Raw genomic sequence first — 19572 nt, 5'->3', positions numbered from 1 at the left:
GTTCCTAAATATATATATATATATATATATATATATATATATATATATTGTTAAGAGTCAGAAATCTGTCACTGAACCAAAGCCAGTTTAACACCTGCTTCATACACTCAACCCAAAGATATAGTCCAAATAAAACTTAACTGTGACAGCAATCAAAATTTCATTCTTAAAATGTAGATTCTTTTTGTTTAAGATCTTCCTATTATGACGATAATTTATAAGTGTTGACCAAACAGCTTGTGGCTTTAAAGCCCAAATTTAATAATAAAGTCCAGTAATAACGGGGACAGTTTCTTAGTACTTTTTACTGATCTTGGGACTGTTTGGCTTGGTCACCAAGTTTTGTGAAAATGGAGATGAGAGCTTTGGTTTCTTCGTGTTCTACCGGTAATGGAGGTTCTGATCCGATCAGCCTCACGAATGGTTCTCCATGGATCACAACAGTTGGTGGTGGTGCAAGTACCATGGACAGAGAGTTTCCATTGACTGTGAAGCTGGGAAGTAGTATGAGAGCCTTCAAAGGAGTAAGCACAACAACAGTTTTGTCTCGGACCAAACAACAGTTTCCTCTGGTATGCTTAGCAAGAAACAATGCGAACAGCACTGATCCGACCTCGTTCTGGGAGAATGGTTTGCTTTCTTTCTTTTCTTAAGAAGTTAAGTTACGATTGCGTTTTTGCTATTATTCCCTGTATATATAATTCCCTATGAGTTTGGCGGTCATCTCTACGAAAATGCTCTTTCTAAGTAATCTTGGTAGTGGATCATCAGGTCAGATGATAGCACCAATGGGTTTCTGGTTCTCATTACAATTCTTTGTAAAGTTGATTCATGTATGTCTGTGCTTATGGATGTTTTCCAGATATATCTGAAGCTCAAAGGACAGTTTTACCGGCTGAATCTATTAACGGGGATAAGAGTGCTGTAGAACCAGGTAGAAATGATGTGACGGTGTCTGAAGTGGATGAGTTCTGTAAAGCACTTGGAGGGAAAAGGCCAATCCATAGTATATTGGTTGCTACCAATGGAATGGCAGCTGTGAAGTTTATACGCAGTATCAGAACATGGGCTTACCAAACCTTTGGCTCAGAAAAATCCATATCGTTGGTGGCCATGGCAACTACTGAAGACATGCGGATCAATGCTGAGCATATCAGAATCGCTGATCAGTTTGTTGAGGTTCCGGGAGGAACTAACAATAACAATTATGCTAATGTTCAGCTTATTGTAGAGGTGAATGAAACTTTTGCAAACTAGTAATTAATGCTTAGCTGTGTGTCTTTGGTGATTCATCTTTGTCTAAAATACCAAGTGCAGATGGCTGAGGCAACTCGTGTGGATGCAGTTTGGCCTGGTTGGGGTCATGCATCTGAAAACCCTGAATTACCTGATGCCTTGAGGGCAAAAGGAATCATATTTCTTGGTCCTCCTGCTACATCAATGGTGGCATTAGGAGATAAGATTGGTTCGTCGTTGATTGCACAAGCTGCTGATGTACCTACTCTGCCATGGAGTGGTTCCCATGTAAGTAAAAAAAATCAAATATTACTTCGAAGACCCGAACATCTTTATTACCAGAGAGAGTTGTTGACAAAATGAATGAATTCTTATATGTTTTTCAGGTTAAAATACCTCCAGGGAGCAGCTTGGTAACGATCCCAGAGGAAATCTACAAGAAAGCTTGTGTCTACACAACTGAAGAAGCAATTGCTAGTTGTCAAGTTGTTGGTTACCCGGCAATGATCAAAGCGTCGTGGGGTGGTGGCGGTAAAGGCATTAGGAAGGTCAGCTTGTGCCTTTTGTTTGTTGACTAATTAAGCCGATCATACTATATAAGTATGGTTTTTGTATTTTATTTCTTAGGTTCATAATGATGATGAGGTTAGGGCACTATTCAAACAAGTTCAAGGTGAGGTCCCTGGCTCGCCGATATTCATAATGAAGGTTGCTTCAGAGGTACGGCTACTTAACAATATATAGCAGACGACTAGACTAACACACAGCAAAATAATAAGCATGTCTGTTGATAATAATATTTAATTTGTGTATAGAGTCGGCATTTAGAGGTCCAGCTGCTGTGTGACCAATATGGAAACGTATCAGCTTTGCATAGCCGTGATTGTAGCGTCCAGAGAAGACACCAAAAGGTTTGTTACTTATCATTATCTTTTCTCTCTTTTATTACTCAACAATCAAGAACAAGAACAAGTAAATTTAAAGTTTGCTATATATGTATGTAGAGTAGAGTCTCTAAAGTACTCTCTCCCTAAAAGCCAAAGGCTTCCCAAAACTAACAAATGCTCAAAGACCCTTCTTGATCTAATCTCATCTCCTTCTTATGATATGTCCTGAAGCTCATGTACAAAATTTTGGCATTCCTTCTTGACCCTTGTCCACATAGAATCTGCTAATTGACCATGTCTGAACTTAAAGACCACTAATTCTTGCGAAAATGTTATATATTTTGCTTCTCAGTGATCCTTGTTCCAGTGAGTTTATCTTATTCATTTCCAAGCTTTAGGTTACTTCCTCTCACTATGTCGTCATCTTTTTAGTAGCAATTCATCAAACACTTGGTGTGGTGTGCAATTTGTTGTTATTGACCGTTACTATGTTAGGTGTACCTTCCGGTAGACGATTATTTACGCTACCTTCATCCTTTGTTACCAACCAAAACAAAAAAAAAAAAAAAAAAAAAAAAAGGCTTTCAAATTTAAAGCATTTCTCTCAATTTACCCAACCAAAAGCTCTGTATTGAGTGAGTGAGTGAGAAATCCAGCAAACCATTCGGAGACGATGATGATCGAAGTAGGATTTTTCCCAAAATAAACTAAGTCGAGTTGCTCACACACAACCCAACTCTCAGGTATCGAGTGGGAATTTTATTTTTAAAACTTGAGAGGTCGTTTCATTTTCCAATTTTCTCCATCCACAAATTGCAACATCAAGACGCAACCAAAAATTTGTATACTTTATAATCCAACTGAGTTATGGAATATTAATTAACCTAACAGTACTATTATATATGGTTTTTGTTGTATCATTAGATCATAGAGGAAGGTCCAATCACCGTGGCTCCCCAAGAAACCGTCAAGAAACTTGAGCAAGCAGCTAGAAGGTTGGCTAAGAGTGTTAACTATGTTGGAGCTGCTACTGTTGAGTATCTCTATAGTATGGACACTGGGGAGTACTACTTCTTAGAGCTTAACCCTCGTTTACAGGTTTCTTTCATACTTACTTCTTAGAGCTTAACCCTCGTTTACAGGTTTCTTTCATACTTACTTCTTAGAGCTTAACCCTCGCATTCAGAAAATTTTCAAGACTTTTGATTGTTTGTGGTCAGGTTGAGCACCCTGTAACTGAGTGGATTGCTGAGATAAATCTTCCTGCTGCACAAGTTGCTGTTGGGATGGGAATTCCTCTCTGGCAAATCCCTGGTATCCCGAGGCAACGCTTTCTTAATTCTAGTCTGTCTATATGCATATTGTAATTATGGTACTACTACTGTCTTTTGTTTTTTTTTCTTTTTGTTAGAGATAAGACGCTTCTATGGTATAAAACATAGTGGAGGCTATGATTCTTGGAGACAAACCTCTGTTGCAGCCTTCCCTTTTGATTTTGATGAAGCTGACTCTATAAGGCCTAAAGGTCATTGTGTGGCTGTACGCGTGACAAGCGAGGATCCTGATGACGGGTTCAAGCCCACCAGCGGTAAAATACAGGTAGTATTCATAGCTGTGACTGTGAGTGCAAATTTTTAAGTCTATTCTCTAGGGATAATAATTGAATTTGCAACAGGAATTGAGTTTTAAGAGCAAGCCAAATGTGTGGGCCTACTTTTCTGTCAAGGTAGTTATAACCCTATAGCTGCTCTGCTAATAATACATATGTTTCGCTATGCCTTCAATTTTACGACTCTTTTTTTTTTTTTTTTTTTTTTTTTTTTTTTTTTTTTTAACAGTCTGGTGGAGGCATCCACGAGTTCTCAGATTCCCAGTTTGGTAAGTTAAGTGCAATATTTGGGCTGCTGGGACACTTCTTTTCTTGAGTTTAACAATTTATAGTAACCTTTTTAACCTTCTATACAGGACATGTTTTTGCATTTGGGGAATCCAGAGCCATGGCAATAGCAAATATGGTTCTTGGGCTGAAAGAAATTCAAATTCGTGGAGAAATTAGGACTAACGTTGACTACACGATCGACCTTCTACATGTATGCTTCCTTCTTCCTACACACAAGAGTTACACTCTGTGTTTGTAATGTACCATGATAAGACCATTTCGATCCTTAATCAGGCTTCTGATTACCGGGAGAACAAAATACACACTGGTTGGTTGGACAGTAGGATTGCTATGCGGGTTAGAGCAGAGAGGCCTCCGTGGTATCTCTCTGTTGTCGGCGGGGCTCTCCATGTAAGAACCTCTTTCTCAGAGATCTATGTATTGAAAAATTTTCTATCCAGTGAAGCATTTCACTATTTGTCCAGAAAGCATCAACCACCAGTGCTGCTGTGGTTTCAGATTACGTTGGTTATCTAGAAAAGGGGCAAATTCCCCCAAAGGTACTCCAATATCATTGCTCTCTTTTGTCTTTCCCGTAATGATCTAGTTGTTTACTTTTATCTCTCTTAACTTGCAGCACATATCTCTTGTGCATTCTCAAGTGTCACTGAATATTGAAGGCACTAAATATACGGTATGTGCCTGTTATTAAAATTTTACTTCTCTGCTTTTCTTCTTTTCATCTGCCATATTACTTTTGCGCTGAAGATGTTGTTACCGAAGCTAACCAACCTGAACTGTTTGTAGATTGATGTAGTTAGGGGTGGATCAGGATCCTACAGGCTAAGAATGAATAACTCAGAAGTTGTATCAGAAATACACACTCTACGTGATGGAGGTCTGTTGATGCAGGCAAGTTTTCTGCCTTTGTTCTATACTACAAGACAGTGACATACATATTTCACACATAGTAACCTGCCTTTTGAGAATCTCACTTCCTTTTCTGGTTTTCACTGTCATTACAGTTGGATGGTAAAAGCCATGTGATATATGCAGAGGAAGAAGCTGCAGGAACTCGTCTTCTCATTGACGGAAGAACTTGTTTACTACAGGTTTGCACTAAATTTGTTTTTTTTTTTTGTTTTACTATGTATACTTCACGTTTGTCTGAAGTCATTTTTAACTTAAAGTTGTCTGTCAATTTTGGCTTATTCAGAATGATCACGATCCTTCGAAGTTGATGGCTGAAACACCGTGCAAGTTGCTGAGGTATTTGGTTTCAGACGACAGCAATATTGACGCTGATACGCCTTATGCCGAAGTTGAGGTCATGAAGATGTGCATGCCACTTCTTTCACCTGCTTCAGGAGTTATCCATTTCAAAATGTCTGAAGGACAAGCCATGCAGGTGAAAAAACTATCCATTGCTAAACAAATACTGTATTGTTTTCCTACAGTTTTGTCGACATTGATTAACCCATCCATTATTTTCTTCACAGCCTGGTGAACTTATAGCCACACTTGATCTTGATGATCCTTCTTCTGTAAGAAAGGCTGAACCCTTCCATGGAAGTTTCCCAAAATTAGGGTTTCCAACCGCAGTTTCTGGCAAAGTTCATCAGAGATGTGGTGCAACTTTACATGCTGCTCGCATGATTCTTGCTGGATATGGCCATAAAGTAGATGAGGTAAATGCTATTTGTTTTTCCTATTTGAATCCAACTTTCCTATTAGATCATTTGACTCTGAGATTGCTCATATCTTTTTCAGGTTGTTCAAGACTTACTTAATTGCCTTGACAGCCCTGAACTGCCATTTCTTCAGTGGCAAGAGTGCTTTGCTGTTCTAGCAACACGACTACCTAAAGATCTCAGGAACATGGTATACAATTGTGTAAACTATTCATAATTCGTTTTAGTTTCCTGTGATCTTGTTTTGAGTTTCAAGTCTCTTACTGCTTTTCTTATATAATTCTTTATCAGCTGGAATCAAAGTACAAGGAATTTGAGATTGTCTCCAAAAACCCCCTAACCAGAGATTTCCCTGCGAAAATCTTAAAAGGCACTCTTGAGGTGGGTACCTACTGTTCTGTTTCTAACATTTGTGACCTACTGTTCTGTAATTTATTCTCTGAAATGTTTTCTTTTCGGTCCACTTTTTGCAACAGGCTCATTTATTATCTTGTGATGAGAAAGAGAGAGGTTCCCTTGAACGGCTCATTGAACCATTGATGAGCCTGGTGAAGTCTTATGAAGGTGGTAGAGAAAGTCATGCCCGTGTGATTGTTCATTCTCTCTTTGAAGAATATCTATCAGTTGAAGAATTATTCAACGAAAACATGCTGGTAATATATGGTTCAATTGTTGTCAAACGGCTTCGTGGTTATCAGTTATGTGTGAGGAGTCTTGATAAGCATTTTATTTTCTTAAAAAGGCTGATGTTATAGAAAGCATGCGTCAACTAAACAAGAAAGATCTATCAAAGATTGTCGATATCGTACTTTCACACCAGGTTGGTACTTATTCTTTCACACACCAGGTTTCTCTTGTCGCATTACTATATGTTATTAAACTGGCATACTCATTTTCTTTTGTCAGGGAATAAAAAGCAAAAACAAACTTGTTCTTCAACTCATGGAGCAGCTTGTTTTCCCTAATCCTACAGCATACAGAGATAAACTTCTCCGATTCTCAACACTTAACCATACTAATTACTCTGAGGTACATGTGGTTTCCTTTATGTTTTATGCTATTGTTGTTGATATTTTCCAGCTGATGATCAGTTTGTGTGTGTAGTTGGCACTCAAGGCGAGTCAATTGCTTGAACAGACAAAACTTAGTGAACTTCGTTCAAACATTGCTAGAAGCCTGTCAGAGTTAGAAATGTTTATGGAGGATGGAGAAAATATGGATACCCCCAAGAGAAAAAGTGTCATTAGTGAAAGGATGGAGGATCTTGTGAGCGCATCTTTAGCTGTTGAAGATGCTCTCGTGGGACTATTTGACCACAGCAATCACACACTCCAAAGACGGGTTGTTGAGACTTATATTCGCAGATTATACCAGGTTATAGTTCATTCTTTCGCACCATTATTATTCAAAATTCCTTTTAGACTGCAATTTTATTAGAGATAGACAATCTTGACGTCATTTTAACTCGACTTTTTTCATCAGCCCTATGTCATTAAAGAAAGCGTGAGGATGCAGTGGCACCGTTCTGGTCTTATTGCTTCCTGGGAGTTCCTAGAGGAGGAGCATATGGATATAAAAAACATTGGCTTAGACGAGACATCTGAAGAAGTGTTTCTTGAGAAACGTCGCAAGAAAAAATGGGGGGCTATGGTTATAATCAAATCGCTACAGTTTCTGCCAAGTATAATAAGTGCAGCATTGAGAGAAATAAACCACAACGACTATGAAACTGCCGGAGCTTCTTTATCTGGCAATATGATGCACATTGCTATTGTGGGCATCAACAATCAGATGAGTCTGCTTCAGGACAGGTATTGAAAGTCGCCACAGCATGGTTGTTTAAACCAGCTTAGGTGCCGTAATGTCTACCTAATAAGGTTTCATTTTTGGTTTGTTTTGTCTCAGTGGGGACGAGGACCAAGCTCAGGAAAGAGTAAACAAGTTGGCCAAAATTCTTAATGACGAGGAAGTGAGTTTGAGCCTCTGTTCTGCTGGTGTTGATGCAATCAGCTGTATAATTCAGCGAGATGAAGGACGACCACCCATGAGACATTCTTTCCATTGGTCCATGGATAAACAGTATTATGTAGAAGAGCCGTTGCTGCGACATCTTGAACCTCCTCTATCCATATACCTTGAGTTGGTATGTCCATGATGATGAAATGTATATTTACAGCATCTTGCATTTATTTAAATGATTGTTTATTGTTTGTCTAATGCAGGATAAGCTAAAAGGGTACTCAAATTTACAGTATACACCTTCAAGAGACCGTCAGTGGCATATGTATACTGTTACAGACAAGCCAGTGCCAATCAAAAGGATGTTCCTTAGGTCTCTGGTTCGAGAAGCTACAATGAATGATGGGTTTATCTCACAGCAAGGGCAGGACTACCAACTTAGCCAAACACTGCTCTCCATGGCGTTTACGTCGAAATGCATTCTGAGGTCTTTGATGAATGCCATGGAGGAACTGGAACTGAATGCACATAATGCTGTCAGTGCCATGAAACCAGACCATGCACATATGTTCTTATGCATACTAAGTGAGCAGCAGATAGATGATCTTGTGCCTTACCCCAGGTTGACATGGCTGTGTCTCTTAGAAGTTAAAGTTTATGATATGTCAGAACTTTAACGATTATCAATTTTTTGTCACAGGAGAATTGAAGTGAATGCGGAAGATGAAGAAACTAGAGTTGAGATGATCTTAGAAGAAGCAACACGAGAGATACATAGGTCTGTTGGAGTAAAAATGCACAGGTTGGGTGTTTGCGAGTGGGAAGTGCGACTGTGGCTGGGGTCCTCGGGACTAGCAAATGGCGCTTGGAGGGTCGTGGTTGCAAATGTGACAGGCCGTACATGCACTATCAATGTAATTTCAGCTTATAAATTTTTTGCTGTGCAAACCTTACAGAGAGTACACATATCCAGAACTTGACAATCTGTGATTTAACGTTTCAGATATACCGAGAAGTGCAAGCTACTGGGAGTAACAGTTTAATCTACCACTCAATAAGTAAGAAGGGACCTTTGCATGAAACCCCAATCAACGGTCAATATAAACCACTGAATCATCTGGACAGGAAACGTCTAGCCGCAAGGAGGAGTAACACTACGTATTGCTATGACTTCCCCTTGGTTAGTAACCGAACTCGGAAGATTCTCACATAGATTTACTCTTTGCTGTTTTCTACCCACCTTACGTAATTTTTTTTTGTATCTTTAGTCATTTGAGACAGCATTGGAGATGTTGTGGGCATCACAACACCCGGGAGTCAGGAAACCATGCAAGAATACTCTCATCAACGTCAAAGAGCTTGTATTCTCCAATCCAGAAGGTTCTTCGGATACATGTCTTATTCCGGTTGAAAGACCAGCGGGTCTTAACGACTTTGGAATGGTGGCCTGGAGCTTAGAGATATCTACTCCTGAATTTCCTATGGGACGGAAACTTGTCGTAGTAGCCAATGATGTCACATTCAAAGCTGGTTCTTTTGGTCCTAGAGAGGATGCATTTTTCCTTGCTGTGACTGAACTGGCTTGTTCCCAGAAGCTTCCATTGATTTACTTGGCAGCAAATTCTGGCGCCCGACTCGGTGTAGCTGAAGAAGTTAAAGCCTGCTTCAAAGTTGGGTGGTCGGATGAAGTTTCCCCCGAGAATGGTTTTCAGTATATATACCTGAGCTCTGAAGACCATTCAAGGATTGGATCATCTGTCATTGCGCACGAAATGAAGCTCCCTAGTGGCGAAACAAGGTGGGTGATTGATACGATTGTTGGTAAAGAAGATGGTATCGGAGTTGAAAATCTAACAGGCAGTGGGGCAATAGCGGGTGCTTACTCAAGGGCGTACAATGAAACTTTTACTTTGACCTTTGTTAGTGGAAGATCGGTAGGAATCGGTGCTTATCTTGCCCGCCTGGGCATGAGATGCATACAGAGAGTAGACCAGCCGATCATCTTGACCGGCTTTTCTACGCTCAACAAGCTGCTTGGGCGTGAAGTCTATAGCTCTCACATGCAACTTGGTGGCCCTAAAATCATGGGCACTAATGGTGTTGTTCATCTTACAGTCTCAGATGATCTTGAAGGCGTATCAGCAATTCTCAACTGGCTGAGCTACATTCCTGCTTACGTGGGTGGTCCTCTTCCTGTTCTTGCCCCTGTAGATTCACCAGAGAGAAGTGTGGAGTACGTCCCAGAGAATTCTTGTGACCCACGAGCCGCTATAGCTGGGATCAACGACAGTAGTGGTAAATGGCTTGGTGGCATCTTTGATAAAAATAGCTTTGTTGAGACTCTTGAAGGCTGGGCAAGGACAGTAGTGACTGGGAGAGCAAAGCTGGGGGGTATACCCGTGGGAGTGGTTGCCGTCGAGACACAAACTGTAATGCAGATAATCCCGGCAGATCCAGGGCAGCTAGAGTCTCATGAGAGAGTGGTTCCACAAGCAGGGCAAGTCTGGTTTCCTGATTCAGCAGCCAAGACATCTCAAGCGCTCATGGATTTCAACCGGGAACAGCTTCCATTGTTTATCCTAGCAAACTGGAGAGGTTTTTCTGGTGGGCAGAGAGATCTTTTTGAAGGAATACTTCAGGCTGGTTCAAATATAGTAGAAAATCTGAGAACATATGGACAGCCAGTGTTCGTGTACATCCCAATGATGGGAGAACTGCGAGGTGGAGCGTGGGTGGTTGTTGATAGCCAGATAAATTCAGATTATGTTGAAATGTATGCTGATGAAACCGCTCGTGGAAATGTGCTTGAGCCTCAAGGAATGATAGAGATAAAATTTAGAAGAAAAGAGCTGTTAGAGTGCATGGGAAGGTTGGACCAGAAGCTAATCAATCTGAAAGCAAAGATCCAAGATGCCAAGCAAAACGAGGCGGCGTATGCAAACATCAAGCTTCTCCAGCAACAGATTAAAACCCGAGAGAAGCAGCTTTTACCTGTTTATATCCAAATCGCCACCAAATTTGCGCAACTTCATGACACTTCCATGAGAATGGCTGCAAAAGGAGTGATCAAAAGTGTTGTAGAATGGAGCGGCTCGCGAAGCTTCTTCTATAAAAAGCTATATCGGAGAATTGCAGAGAGCTCTCTTGTGAAGAAGATAAGAAAAGCGTCTGGAGACAAGTTATCATATAAATCTGCAATGGGTTTAATTCAGGAATGGTTCTGCAAATCCGAGATTGCAAAGGGGAAAGACGAAGCTTGGACAGACGACCAACTGTTCTTTACATGGAAGGACAATGCTAGTAACTACGAGCATAAGCTGTGTGAGTTGAGAGCGCAGAAACTGCTGAATCAACTTGCAGAGATTGGGAATTCGTTGGATTTGCAGGCTTTACCTCAGGGACTTGCTAATCTTCTAAACAAGGTATGAAATGAAACACTGAGGTTTTTGCTTCTTGTATGAGTTATTTATTTTTTTGAGTGAGAGTGAATATGTGTGATGCAGGTGGAGCTTTCAAGAAGGGAACAACTGGTGGATGCGATTCGAAAAGTGTTGGGATGATGATATCTATATAAATAGGTTTAGCTTCGGTTCCATTAAAGATGGTGTTTTTGGAGTTGCTCGTGTCCTACGGTGACACAAGTTATTTGATTGAAACTAGATTTTAAACGATCTTCTTCCTCACATTTGTTAGCCTACATAATTTAGCTGCGCAATAGTTTATTCAACACTCAAGGGAGAAAATATATATAAGTATTTTATAAACTCCCTAAGATGACTTGCAAAATATATCTTGGTGGTTTAGTCAAAAATAGAATAAACAATTGTAAGTTTAGGAGAAGGTAGAAGGAGGCTTTCTTCACAAGAGAGGCTTCATCCAAATTTAACCAACTCTCATCTTGATTCGCCTTCTCCCACCATCGAGCTCTAGTACTACCTTTTCATGAATGCCACTGAGTCTATCAGTTCTTCTCAAAGATATGTGACAATACAATACTTTCATGCCAAAAGCACTTGGCAATATAAATAAATTGTGAAAGTGCAATCAAGATGAAAACATTGACTAAAGAAGGGGGCGGGGGTTTTATTGATAAAAGAGTAAATAATGGGTTCAATATCATAAACAAATTTAAATATGGAGTACGGAATCTATAATATCAGTCAATTCCTCTTCCCAAAACCCTAAACTCCACCTTCCGTTTCAGATCACACGAACCGACACTTGCAAATCCATATTGTCTCTGCTCGAGTCCTACGACGTTTCTTCTTGACTTTGTAAGCTTTTTTCCTCAATTCTAATCTTACTTTCTTATGTAAAGTTTCAATTTTTATTCGTTTTCCAGCTTCCAATGATACTGGGATCTTGAATCTGTGGACTTTGCTGTTTAGAATGTTTTAGGTTTTGATAGATGAATTGAGTTAATAATGAAGTTTGGTTACCTGGGCTGTACTTTGTTTCTGCAGATTCATGGTGGTGGTGGTTTAGCTCATGATTTTGGATGTTTTAAGAAGTATTAGAACTTCTTCTTCTTCTTCTACTACTACTACTACTGGAGGTCGTATTATTCTTCAAAGCTTTGGTTTTTATTCGGTTAGTACAAGTAAAATGCGAGATATCAAAGTCAAATCTGATTCAAGGGAGCTGATAACATCATCTGATGAAGAAGAAGAAGCAGCAGCTCAGATTATTGAATCAGTTTCCATTAGAGAAAAGGAGATTTCTTCGTCGTCCTTGAGTGTTAAATCCACGCCTGAGATTGAGAAAAAGTACGTTCATCGGGTTTACGACGCGATTGCTCCACATTTCAGCTCTACGAGGTTTGCCAAGTGGCCTAAAGTTGCTGCCTTTCTTGAATCTCTGCCTTGTGGATCTGTGATTCTTGATGCGGGTTGCGGGAACGGCAAGTATTTGGGGTTGAACCCCAGCTGTTTCTTCATAGGATGTGACATAAGTCATCCGTTGATTAAAATCTGTTCGGATAAAGGGCAAGAGGTTCTGGTTGCAGATGCTGTTAATCTTCCTTATAGAGAGGACTTTGGTGATGCTGCCATCTCTATAGCGGTTTTGCATCACTTAAGTACAGAGAGTAGGAGGAAGAAAGCGATTGAAGAACTGGTTCGGGTGGTTAAGCCAGGTGGATTCGTTCTCATTACGGTTTGGGCTGCAGAACAGGAGGACACGTCGTTGCTCACCAAATGGACACCCTTGTCTGCTAAGTATGTTGAGGAATGGGTCGGCCCAGGTAGTCCAATGAATAGCCCTCGTGTGAGGAACAACCCCTTCTTTAGTCTTGAGAGCATTCCAGAGACTGAGGTGAGTACCAAGGAGCAAAAGGCTGACAACTCCCCGTTCATCGGTCTTGAGAGCATTCCAGAGAGCGAGGAGAGCACGAGAGAGCTAAAAGAAACCAAAGCCAGCATAGTAGAGCAAAAGGAAGAGTCATTGGAGGCTCTGAAGAAGAGCCAACAAGAGTACTTTGTTCCATGGCATCTACCCTACCACCGTGCTGAAGTGAGTGGTGCATCTGCATCTGCACTTGCAACTGGGCTTGCAAAGAAAGACGACAGAAAAGGAGCTGTTGTGTACAACAGATACTACCACGTCTTCAGTGAAGGCGAACTTGAAAGGTGTGTCACTTGCTCTCTATCGATTATCGTTAGTCTTGTTTGTTAACATGTGGTAATAATCTTTTCACAGGTTGGCATCTCGAGTAGGCAATGCAATGATAGTTGATAGATTTTACGATAAGTCCAATTGGTGTATTGTTCTTCAGAAAGCAGCTCTAAACCAAGATTGATCATCTAGTGGACTCAGACTTGTCTGGTTTCAAACTCAGATACACTTTTCCAAATCTTTCTGAAATTGGAACTCCATCGAAAGTTATCATTGCATTTTTCATGGTTGTAGTTGAGATTCTGTGGCAGCTCTTTTTCCCTGCAGTTTGTTGGCTTTAAGGGGTTTTGTATTATGTGTAACACAAATGAAAGAAAAGGAATTCTCTACATGATAAACAAAATGTCAGAAATTCGATTTGTACAATACAAATGTTACTAGTGATTCATTCACTAAGAATGACTCATACCTAATTGGAACCACCCAAACGCCTCATTCGCAAACAAGCCCCTACAATGATCACCAATCTTGATATCCAATAGCCTTCTCCAAAAGACTTGTTGATTGGTGATCATTGTAGGGGCTTGTTTGCGAATGAGGCGTTTGGGTGGTTCCAATTAGAGTCTTAAAGGGGAAAAGGGCCATTTTATACCCGTATAATTTCCAAAGTGCCAATTTCTACCTGTACAAACTTAGGGTGCTAATTTATACATGTACTCAAATAAAATTCAAATTTCATACCCAAATAATTAAAATAGTGCGGATTTCAAAATCTAAGTTAACATATGTTGACTCATATGCCACATAGTTAATGAGGTGGCAGCGACTTCACTAAAACGGTGTCGTTTTGATTTTAAATTTAAAAAAAATAGTTTGCATCATCCAAGATTCAAACTAACGACGTTTACCTTTCTTACATATGTCATTTTCACTTGATCCACAATCATATTAGAAACATGTATAAACGTTTATGTTTATAAACCTAAAAATATATGGAGCTTGTCATCTCACCTTGACTCATGATGTTAAGATTTTCTCGATCTGTTCTGTAAATCAATCTTTTGCCCATTGATTCTTATCGATGCCAAGTGCATATTTATGGACGTTTGTCGAGGATTTTGGGGCTCAGAGAATCTCAGATCATCACATTCTTCATGAAGTTGTTCAAGGTAAGGAATAAAAGATTCTCAGATCTCAAGACTAGAAGAAGCTCAATTCCAATAATTCAAAAAAGAAACGAAAAACTAACATAAATCTTCAATGGATTTTACTGAAATCAAAACAAAAACGATTGTAGAGATTTAGAAACCCTAATCTAAACAAACCTGATTGGAGAAGATGAAGAGAATAAATTGAGAAAAACCAAATATTTAGAGTTTATAAATAAAAACGTTTCAATTGGTAGCAAATAGCCAAATACGATTTCAGATCAGTTGGTATTGCATATGTAGTAAATTGCTTAGGTATTTGGTTCGAGTCCCCGTTGTGACAATTTTTAACGACACCGTTTTATTAGAGTCGCTGCCACCTCATTACCTATGTAGCATATGAGTCAGCATCTGTTAATTTTAAATTTTGAAATCCGCACCATTTTAATTATTTGGGTATGAAATTTGAATTTGATTTGAGGACATGTATAAATTAGCACTGTAAGTTTGTACAGATAGAAATTGGCACTTTGGAAATTGTATGGATATAAAATGGCCATCGCTCGAGTAAACGTCTCAAAACTCCCTAAAAAAATTTGACAAATCTCTTATCTCCCTCTCTATTCTTCATACCCTCACTTTTTTTAATAAGAGATGGTGAGACGATTTTAGCCTTCTAATTTCATTGATTTAGATTAAAATTTTTAAATAAAAAAACATATCCAGCTCTCGTTTTCGACCCGATAAACCCACTCGAAACCCACCTGGTTACTCACGTCTCAATCCAGCCGCCGGCGATTCTTCCATCGTCGGAGCTCCTACCGCTGTCGTTCTTCACCAAATCAAGTTGAATCAAGTTGTTCTTCAAAATGCAGGTGCGTTACTTCACTTTAGAGTTGCTTTTGGTTGAATTTGTTTTTGATTTGTAAATATAGAAATTCAATTGGATTTAGATCGAAGAAAGCTTAGCACATTGGGTGTTTTACAAAGGTTTATGGGTCGATTGAGCTATCTATTAGATAAGAAAGGGATTTGGCTTTCGATTTCAGTGAATTAACTCGATTAGAACTCGTGTACCATTCGATTCGATTTTGATAGGAGAGAGAAGGTGGTGAAACTGGTAATACTGATATTTTTAGTAAAACTAGTAAAACTAGTAGTAGTACTAATTATGATTTTTTTATATTGGTTGGTTTGGCAGGATACAATATGCGAGAACGTCAGCCTACATTTTAAATATGAAGGACGCATGTATAGTATAATGTTTAAGAGAAATATAACATTGTTGATGTTAAAAGCAAGGATACAGAGGAAGCTTGGGTTTGTTGAAAGTAACGTTCAGTTGCAGCTGAGCTACAAGCCACTACTGGTAGAAACATTGGAGCATTGTGAGCTTAATGATGATGAGGATGTTAATGTTTATCTAGACTCCGTTAATTATGAGAAGCGAAGATGTATGTTGTTTGTGAATGTCATCCCTTCTGAGCCTCAGCCTGAGCAAGTTCCCATAGTGCCCATAGTGCCCACAGTGCCCACAGTGCCCATAGGGGACCAAAGTTCTGTTGGTATGAACTATGAAAACCAACATTGCGAAGGATGGTGAAATCGGACCTAACGCCATTGTTGTCTACGTAGGCAAAGAAAAGGCTGTAGAGGGTGATTCTAATAAAGAGGGTGAAGCTGAATCACGTGATGAAGGTGATGAATATACTGAGCCACGCCCTATTGTAGAACCGTGTAAGTATATTGAACCATGGGATGACGGTTTGGATCTGACTAAACTTCAAGAATTTCCAAACAAGAAGGCATTGCAAGATGTGGTGGATAGAGCTTCATTCGCTAACTGTTTTAGTTTTGAAATAGTAAAGTCGGACAAGGTGCGTTATGTGGTCAAATGTCCTAAAGAAGGATGTAACTGGGGTTTACGAGGTGGTAGGATTCGAGGTACAGATATTTTCTCGATTAGAAGGCACAACAAGATGCATACATGCTCTCGGGCTAGTCAAAGTTCAAGCAATAGTAAGAGGCAAGGCACTCCACAATTAGTTGCTTCTCTTTTACATGGTGATTATCTAGGGCAAATGGAAACTCCACCTCCGAAAATTATCATGGATCTTGTCAAGACAAAATTAGGTGTTGATATATCATATTCCACGGCGTTGAGAGGGAAAAATCAAGCTGTTACTGATTTGAAAGGTAGCCCAGAAGAAAGCTACAAGATGCTGCGATGTTATCTGCACATGTTAGAGAAGGTTAATCATGGTACAAGATCATATGTGCATTGCGATGAGAATAATAAATTCATGTACTTGTTCATAGCTTTGGGAGCTAGCATTGAAGGATTTAAAGTCATGAGGAAAGTTATAACTATGGATGCAACTTTTCTAAAGAACGGATATAAGGGTGTTCTTGTTTTTGCGTCGGCTCAAGATCCTAACCGTCACCATTATCCCTTGGCGTTTGGTGTTCTTGATGGTGAGAATGATGCAAGTTGGAATTGGTTTTTGGAGATGTTGAAAACCGTTGTTGGGGATTCTTCTGAAATAGTATTTATGACTGACAGAAATACAAGTCTCATAAAAGCTATAGCTAATGTGTATCCTCTGGCTCATCATGGTTTTTGTATATGGCATTTATCGCAAAATATGAAAGGTTATGCTCGTAACGTGAACAAAGACGTTGTTGCATGGAGATTCATGGAGTGTAGTAGGTTTTACACAGTGGCTGAGTTCAACATTGCTTACGCATCTTTTACGACAAGATATCCTTCTGCTGCCAAGTATCTTGAAGAATCTACCCAGAAAGAAAGATGGGCACGATGTGTTTTTCCAGGAGATAGATACAACCTAGACACAAGCAACTGTGTTGAATCGTTGAACAGTGTATTCAAAGATGCAAGGAGGTACTCCTTGATACCCATGCTTGATGCAATACTTAAAAAATTCTCTGAATGGTTTAATGAACATCGAAAAGATGCTGTGTCTGGATCAGTCGCAAATAAATTGGTGCCTTTAGTGGAGAAATACTTACATGATTTATGGGCAACTGCTGAGAAACTAAAGGTGATAGAGCTAAATGGTTTCGAGCTTGAATACAATGTCATTGACAGTGACGGAAAGCCTTATTTGGTGAAGTTGCGATTGAGAAGTTGCGATTGAGAAGTTTTTCGATATACAAAAGTATCCTTGTGTGCATGCATTGGCGTCTTTCATTACATACCAAAAATATGGAGGTAAGGATTTCGAGTTACATGAGTTGTGTTCTAAGTATTATTGGACGGAGCTGTGGGTAATTGCATATTGCAGGACAATTTATTTAGTACCTGATAAGTCTCGATGGGATGTCCTAGATGACGTCCAAGATATGGAGATCATACCTCCGAATCGGAAAATAAGAGGGGGAAGAAAGAAAACAAAAAGGTATGCATCTGCTGGGGAAAAGCGACCAAAAACTCAACCTAGGACGCAGAATAAAAGGCGCCGGAGACAAGGACTCCAATGGTTGTTATTTGGAGATAATGTTCATGTTTGATTCACCTCTTCATGTATCAATTGTGTTTGGTTTGATACTTAATGTAAAACTTGGTTTGAAACTTAATTTGAAGTCTATTAATATTTTCTTCTTTCAAAATATGTGTATATGAGAGAGTAGAACTGGCAGAACTGGCAGAACTGGCAGAACTAAGATAAAACTGGTAAAAATAATAAAATTGGTACTACCTAAAATCAATACATATTGTATAATACATATTGTATAGTATAAATGTTCTACATAGGTTTCTACTATAAATGAATAATTTTCGAAAATATACCAATTTTAATTTATTTATTGAAGAATCTCAACAAGTGTTTCCTTACACTTTTAATGTCACTTTGTAAATAATTACCAAGTAAGCATGAAAAAAGTTATAGAATTATAAGTTTTAACTTATGAAGTTGCAAAAAGCTTGTAATTGTATGTTAGTTAAGTTTAATCAACTGTAAAACTAAAAAAAGTAATGCTAAGGTTTAGTAAAACTAATTAAACTGAGAAACCTCTAAAGTACAACTATTTGCAAGTTTAGTGCAACCACATTACTCGGTAAAACTGTGTGTGAACACACAGTGTGAACGCACACATCTTTTACACGTGGCCAGAATTGCGTTTTTTCTTTCTTTTTAGACGATAGCATTGCGTTTTTCTTTCTTTCTTTCTTATTTTATCTTCACTCCAGCTCATTCTCAGCCATTCATTCATTTTCTTCTTCGAAACCTAAAGTACACCGAGTCCTCCTTCTCTCATCTTCAAAGTCGAAGATCCTAGTTCTATTTCTCTCCTTCTCAAACTATGGAACAATTTGAGGCCGACCCATACTATGCTGATCAGAAGAAGGCGAGGAAGTTACAAGCATGGCGAGAAGCCATAGCCGATGGTGATTTTGGCATGCCTCGAGTTTGCCCATGTGGCAAACGAATCGTCAATGAGATCTCTCCAACAGAAACAGAGAAAAAGAGATGGTTTACTTGCGTTAAGTATAAGGTAAATTAAATTTAATCAAATACAATTGAGATACCTGATTTTGTTAACTGTTCGTTGATATAATTTTCAGGATGATGGATTGCACAGGCGGAAAAATTGGGCTGATGCAATTGAAGAAGAAACCCAAACCTTAAGGAAAGATGTTGATAACCATTGGGAGAGATTGAAGGAATTTGAACCCCATCATACTAAGATCTATAATTTGCAGATGGAGCTTAAGGAGAAGAGTGACGAGATTGCCAAACTAAAGGAGGAGTTGGCGTTGCTTACCACTCGAGTCGATCTCCTGGATAGGTTGTGTTTCGATTGATATTATCTGAGTCGATCTCATTCTACGTTGGTTTAAAACTTGTTGAATCAGATTCTGTTTCTTATCTTTTCCTTGAATTCTCTTGTTGAATCAGTTTCTTATCTTTCATGTGACTTCTCTTGTTTAATCATGATGTTCTATGTGACTTCTAGGATTATGCCTCCTTCTTGAATTGAATCATGTTCTATATTTTTCTTATATGAATTCTCTAGTTTTTGTTTAGTTTTACGTAGTTTTACCAAAAATACGAACGGAAAATCCAAGAAAATAACGTAGTTTTACATAGTTTAACTAGTAATACCAGTACCAATCGCAAATCCAACAAAATAAC

General features: G+C 39.1%; 3 protein-coding genes and 1 pseudogene across 5 annotated transcripts; all 4 read left to right on the top strand.

The window, feature by feature from the left end:
- Positions 1-294: 294 nt before the first annotated feature.
- Positions 295-11416, top strand: LOC104789441 (acetyl-CoA carboxylase 1-like). Of its 3 annotated transcripts, XM_087494131.1 has the most exons (32): positions 295-630; positions 863-1233; positions 1318-1524; positions 1623-1784; positions 1864-1956; positions 2052-2147; positions 3048-3221; positions 3344-3437; positions 3535-3722; positions 3799-3849; positions 3962-4001; positions 4089-4213; positions 4297-4413; positions 4488-4562; positions 4640-4696; positions 4810-4914; positions 5028-5114; positions 5219-5410; positions 5502-5690; positions 5773-5883; positions 5985-6074; positions 6170-6346; positions 6436-6513; positions 6600-6722; positions 6798-7067; positions 7176-7504; positions 7599-7836; positions 7916-8274; positions 8353-8566; positions 8656-8832; positions 8921-11074; positions 11156-11416. In XM_087494131.1, exons 1-32 carry the CDS (start codon positions 351-353, stop codon positions 11210-11212), a joined length of 7080 nt encoding a protein of 2359 aa, XP_087350257.1. In that variant the 5' UTR covers positions 295-350; the 3' UTR covers positions 11213-11416. The 3 variants fall into 3 exon arrangements, with proteins under 3 accessions (XP_087350257.1, XP_087350258.1, XP_087350259.1); XM_087494132.1 differs by lacking the exons at positions 295-630; positions 863-1233; positions 1318-1524; ... (1 more) ...; positions 1864-1956; positions 2052-2147 and adding an exon at positions 2670-2866; XM_087494133.1 differs by lacking the exons at positions 295-630; positions 863-1233; positions 1318-1524; ... (1 more) ...; positions 1864-1956; positions 2052-2147 and adding an exon at positions 2743-2866 and having other exon boundaries at positions 3048-3265.
- Positions 11417-11743: 327 nt separating this feature from the next.
- On the top strand, positions 11744-13668 carry LOC147924378 (tRNA (carboxymethyluridine(34)-5-O)-methyltransferase-like). Its single transcript, XM_087497331.1, has 3 exons — positions 11744-11926; positions 12116-13279; positions 13350-13668. The coding sequence occupies exons 2-3, from the start codon at positions 12141-12143 to the stop codon at positions 13447-13449; spliced, it is 1239 nt and encodes a 412-aa protein (XP_087353457.1). The 5' UTR covers positions 11744-11926; positions 12116-12140; the 3' UTR covers positions 13450-13668.
- Positions 13669-15987: 2319 nt separating this feature from the next.
- Positions 15988-17963, top strand: LOC147924377 (uncharacterized; annotated as a pseudogene).
- Positions 17964-18728: 765 nt separating this feature from the next.
- Positions 18729-19463, top strand: LOC147924376 (uncharacterized). The gene is made up of 2 exons (XM_087494075.1): positions 18729-18931; positions 19002-19463. The coding sequence occupies exons 1-2, from the start codon at positions 18740-18742 to the stop codon at positions 19239-19241; spliced, it is 432 nt and encodes a 143-aa protein (XP_087350201.1). The 5' UTR covers positions 18729-18739; the 3' UTR covers positions 19242-19463.
- Positions 19464-19572: the final 109 nt, after the last annotated feature.

Source organism: Camelina sativa, chromosome 17 (genome assembly GCF_030686135.1).
Source record: "Camelina sativa cultivar CO46 ecotype springtype chromosome 17, ASM3068613v1".
NCBI lineage: Eukaryota > Viridiplantae > Streptophyta > Magnoliopsida > Brassicales > Brassicaceae > Camelina > Camelina sativa.
This window is presented reverse-complemented; position numbering and strand designations above follow the sequence as displayed.

Excerpts from the sequence above, each read along its gene's own strand:
- LOC147924376 (XM_087494075.1), top strand. The coding sequence starts at position 18,740 with ATGGAACAATTTGAGGCCGACCCATACTATGCTGATCAGAAGAAGGCG. Across the intron at positions 18,932-19,001 it reads TTACTTGCGTTAAGTATAAG|GATGATGGATTGCACAGGCG; the intron begins GTAAATTAAATT and ends TATAATTTTCAG.
- LOC104789441 (XM_087494131.1), top strand. The coding sequence starts at position 351 with ATGGAGATGAGAGCTTTGGTTTCTTCGTGTTCTACCGGTAATGGAGGT. Across the intron at positions 1,234-1,317 it reads ATGTTCAGCTTATTGTAGAG|ATGGCTGAGGCAACTCGTGT; the intron begins GTGAATGAAACT and ends TACCAAGTGCAG. Across the intron at positions 5,884-5,984 it reads CTAAAGATCTCAGGAACATG|CTGGAATCAAAGTACAAGGA; the intron begins GTATACAATTGT and ends ATTCTTTATCAG.
- LOC147924378 (XM_087497331.1), top strand. The coding sequence starts at position 12,141 with ATGATTTTGGATGTTTTAAGAAGTATTAGAACTTCTTCTTCTTCTTCT. Across the intron at positions 13,280-13,349 it reads AGTGAAGGCGAACTTGAAAG|GTTGGCATCTCGAGTAGGCA; the intron begins GTGTGTCACTTG and ends ATCTTTTCACAG.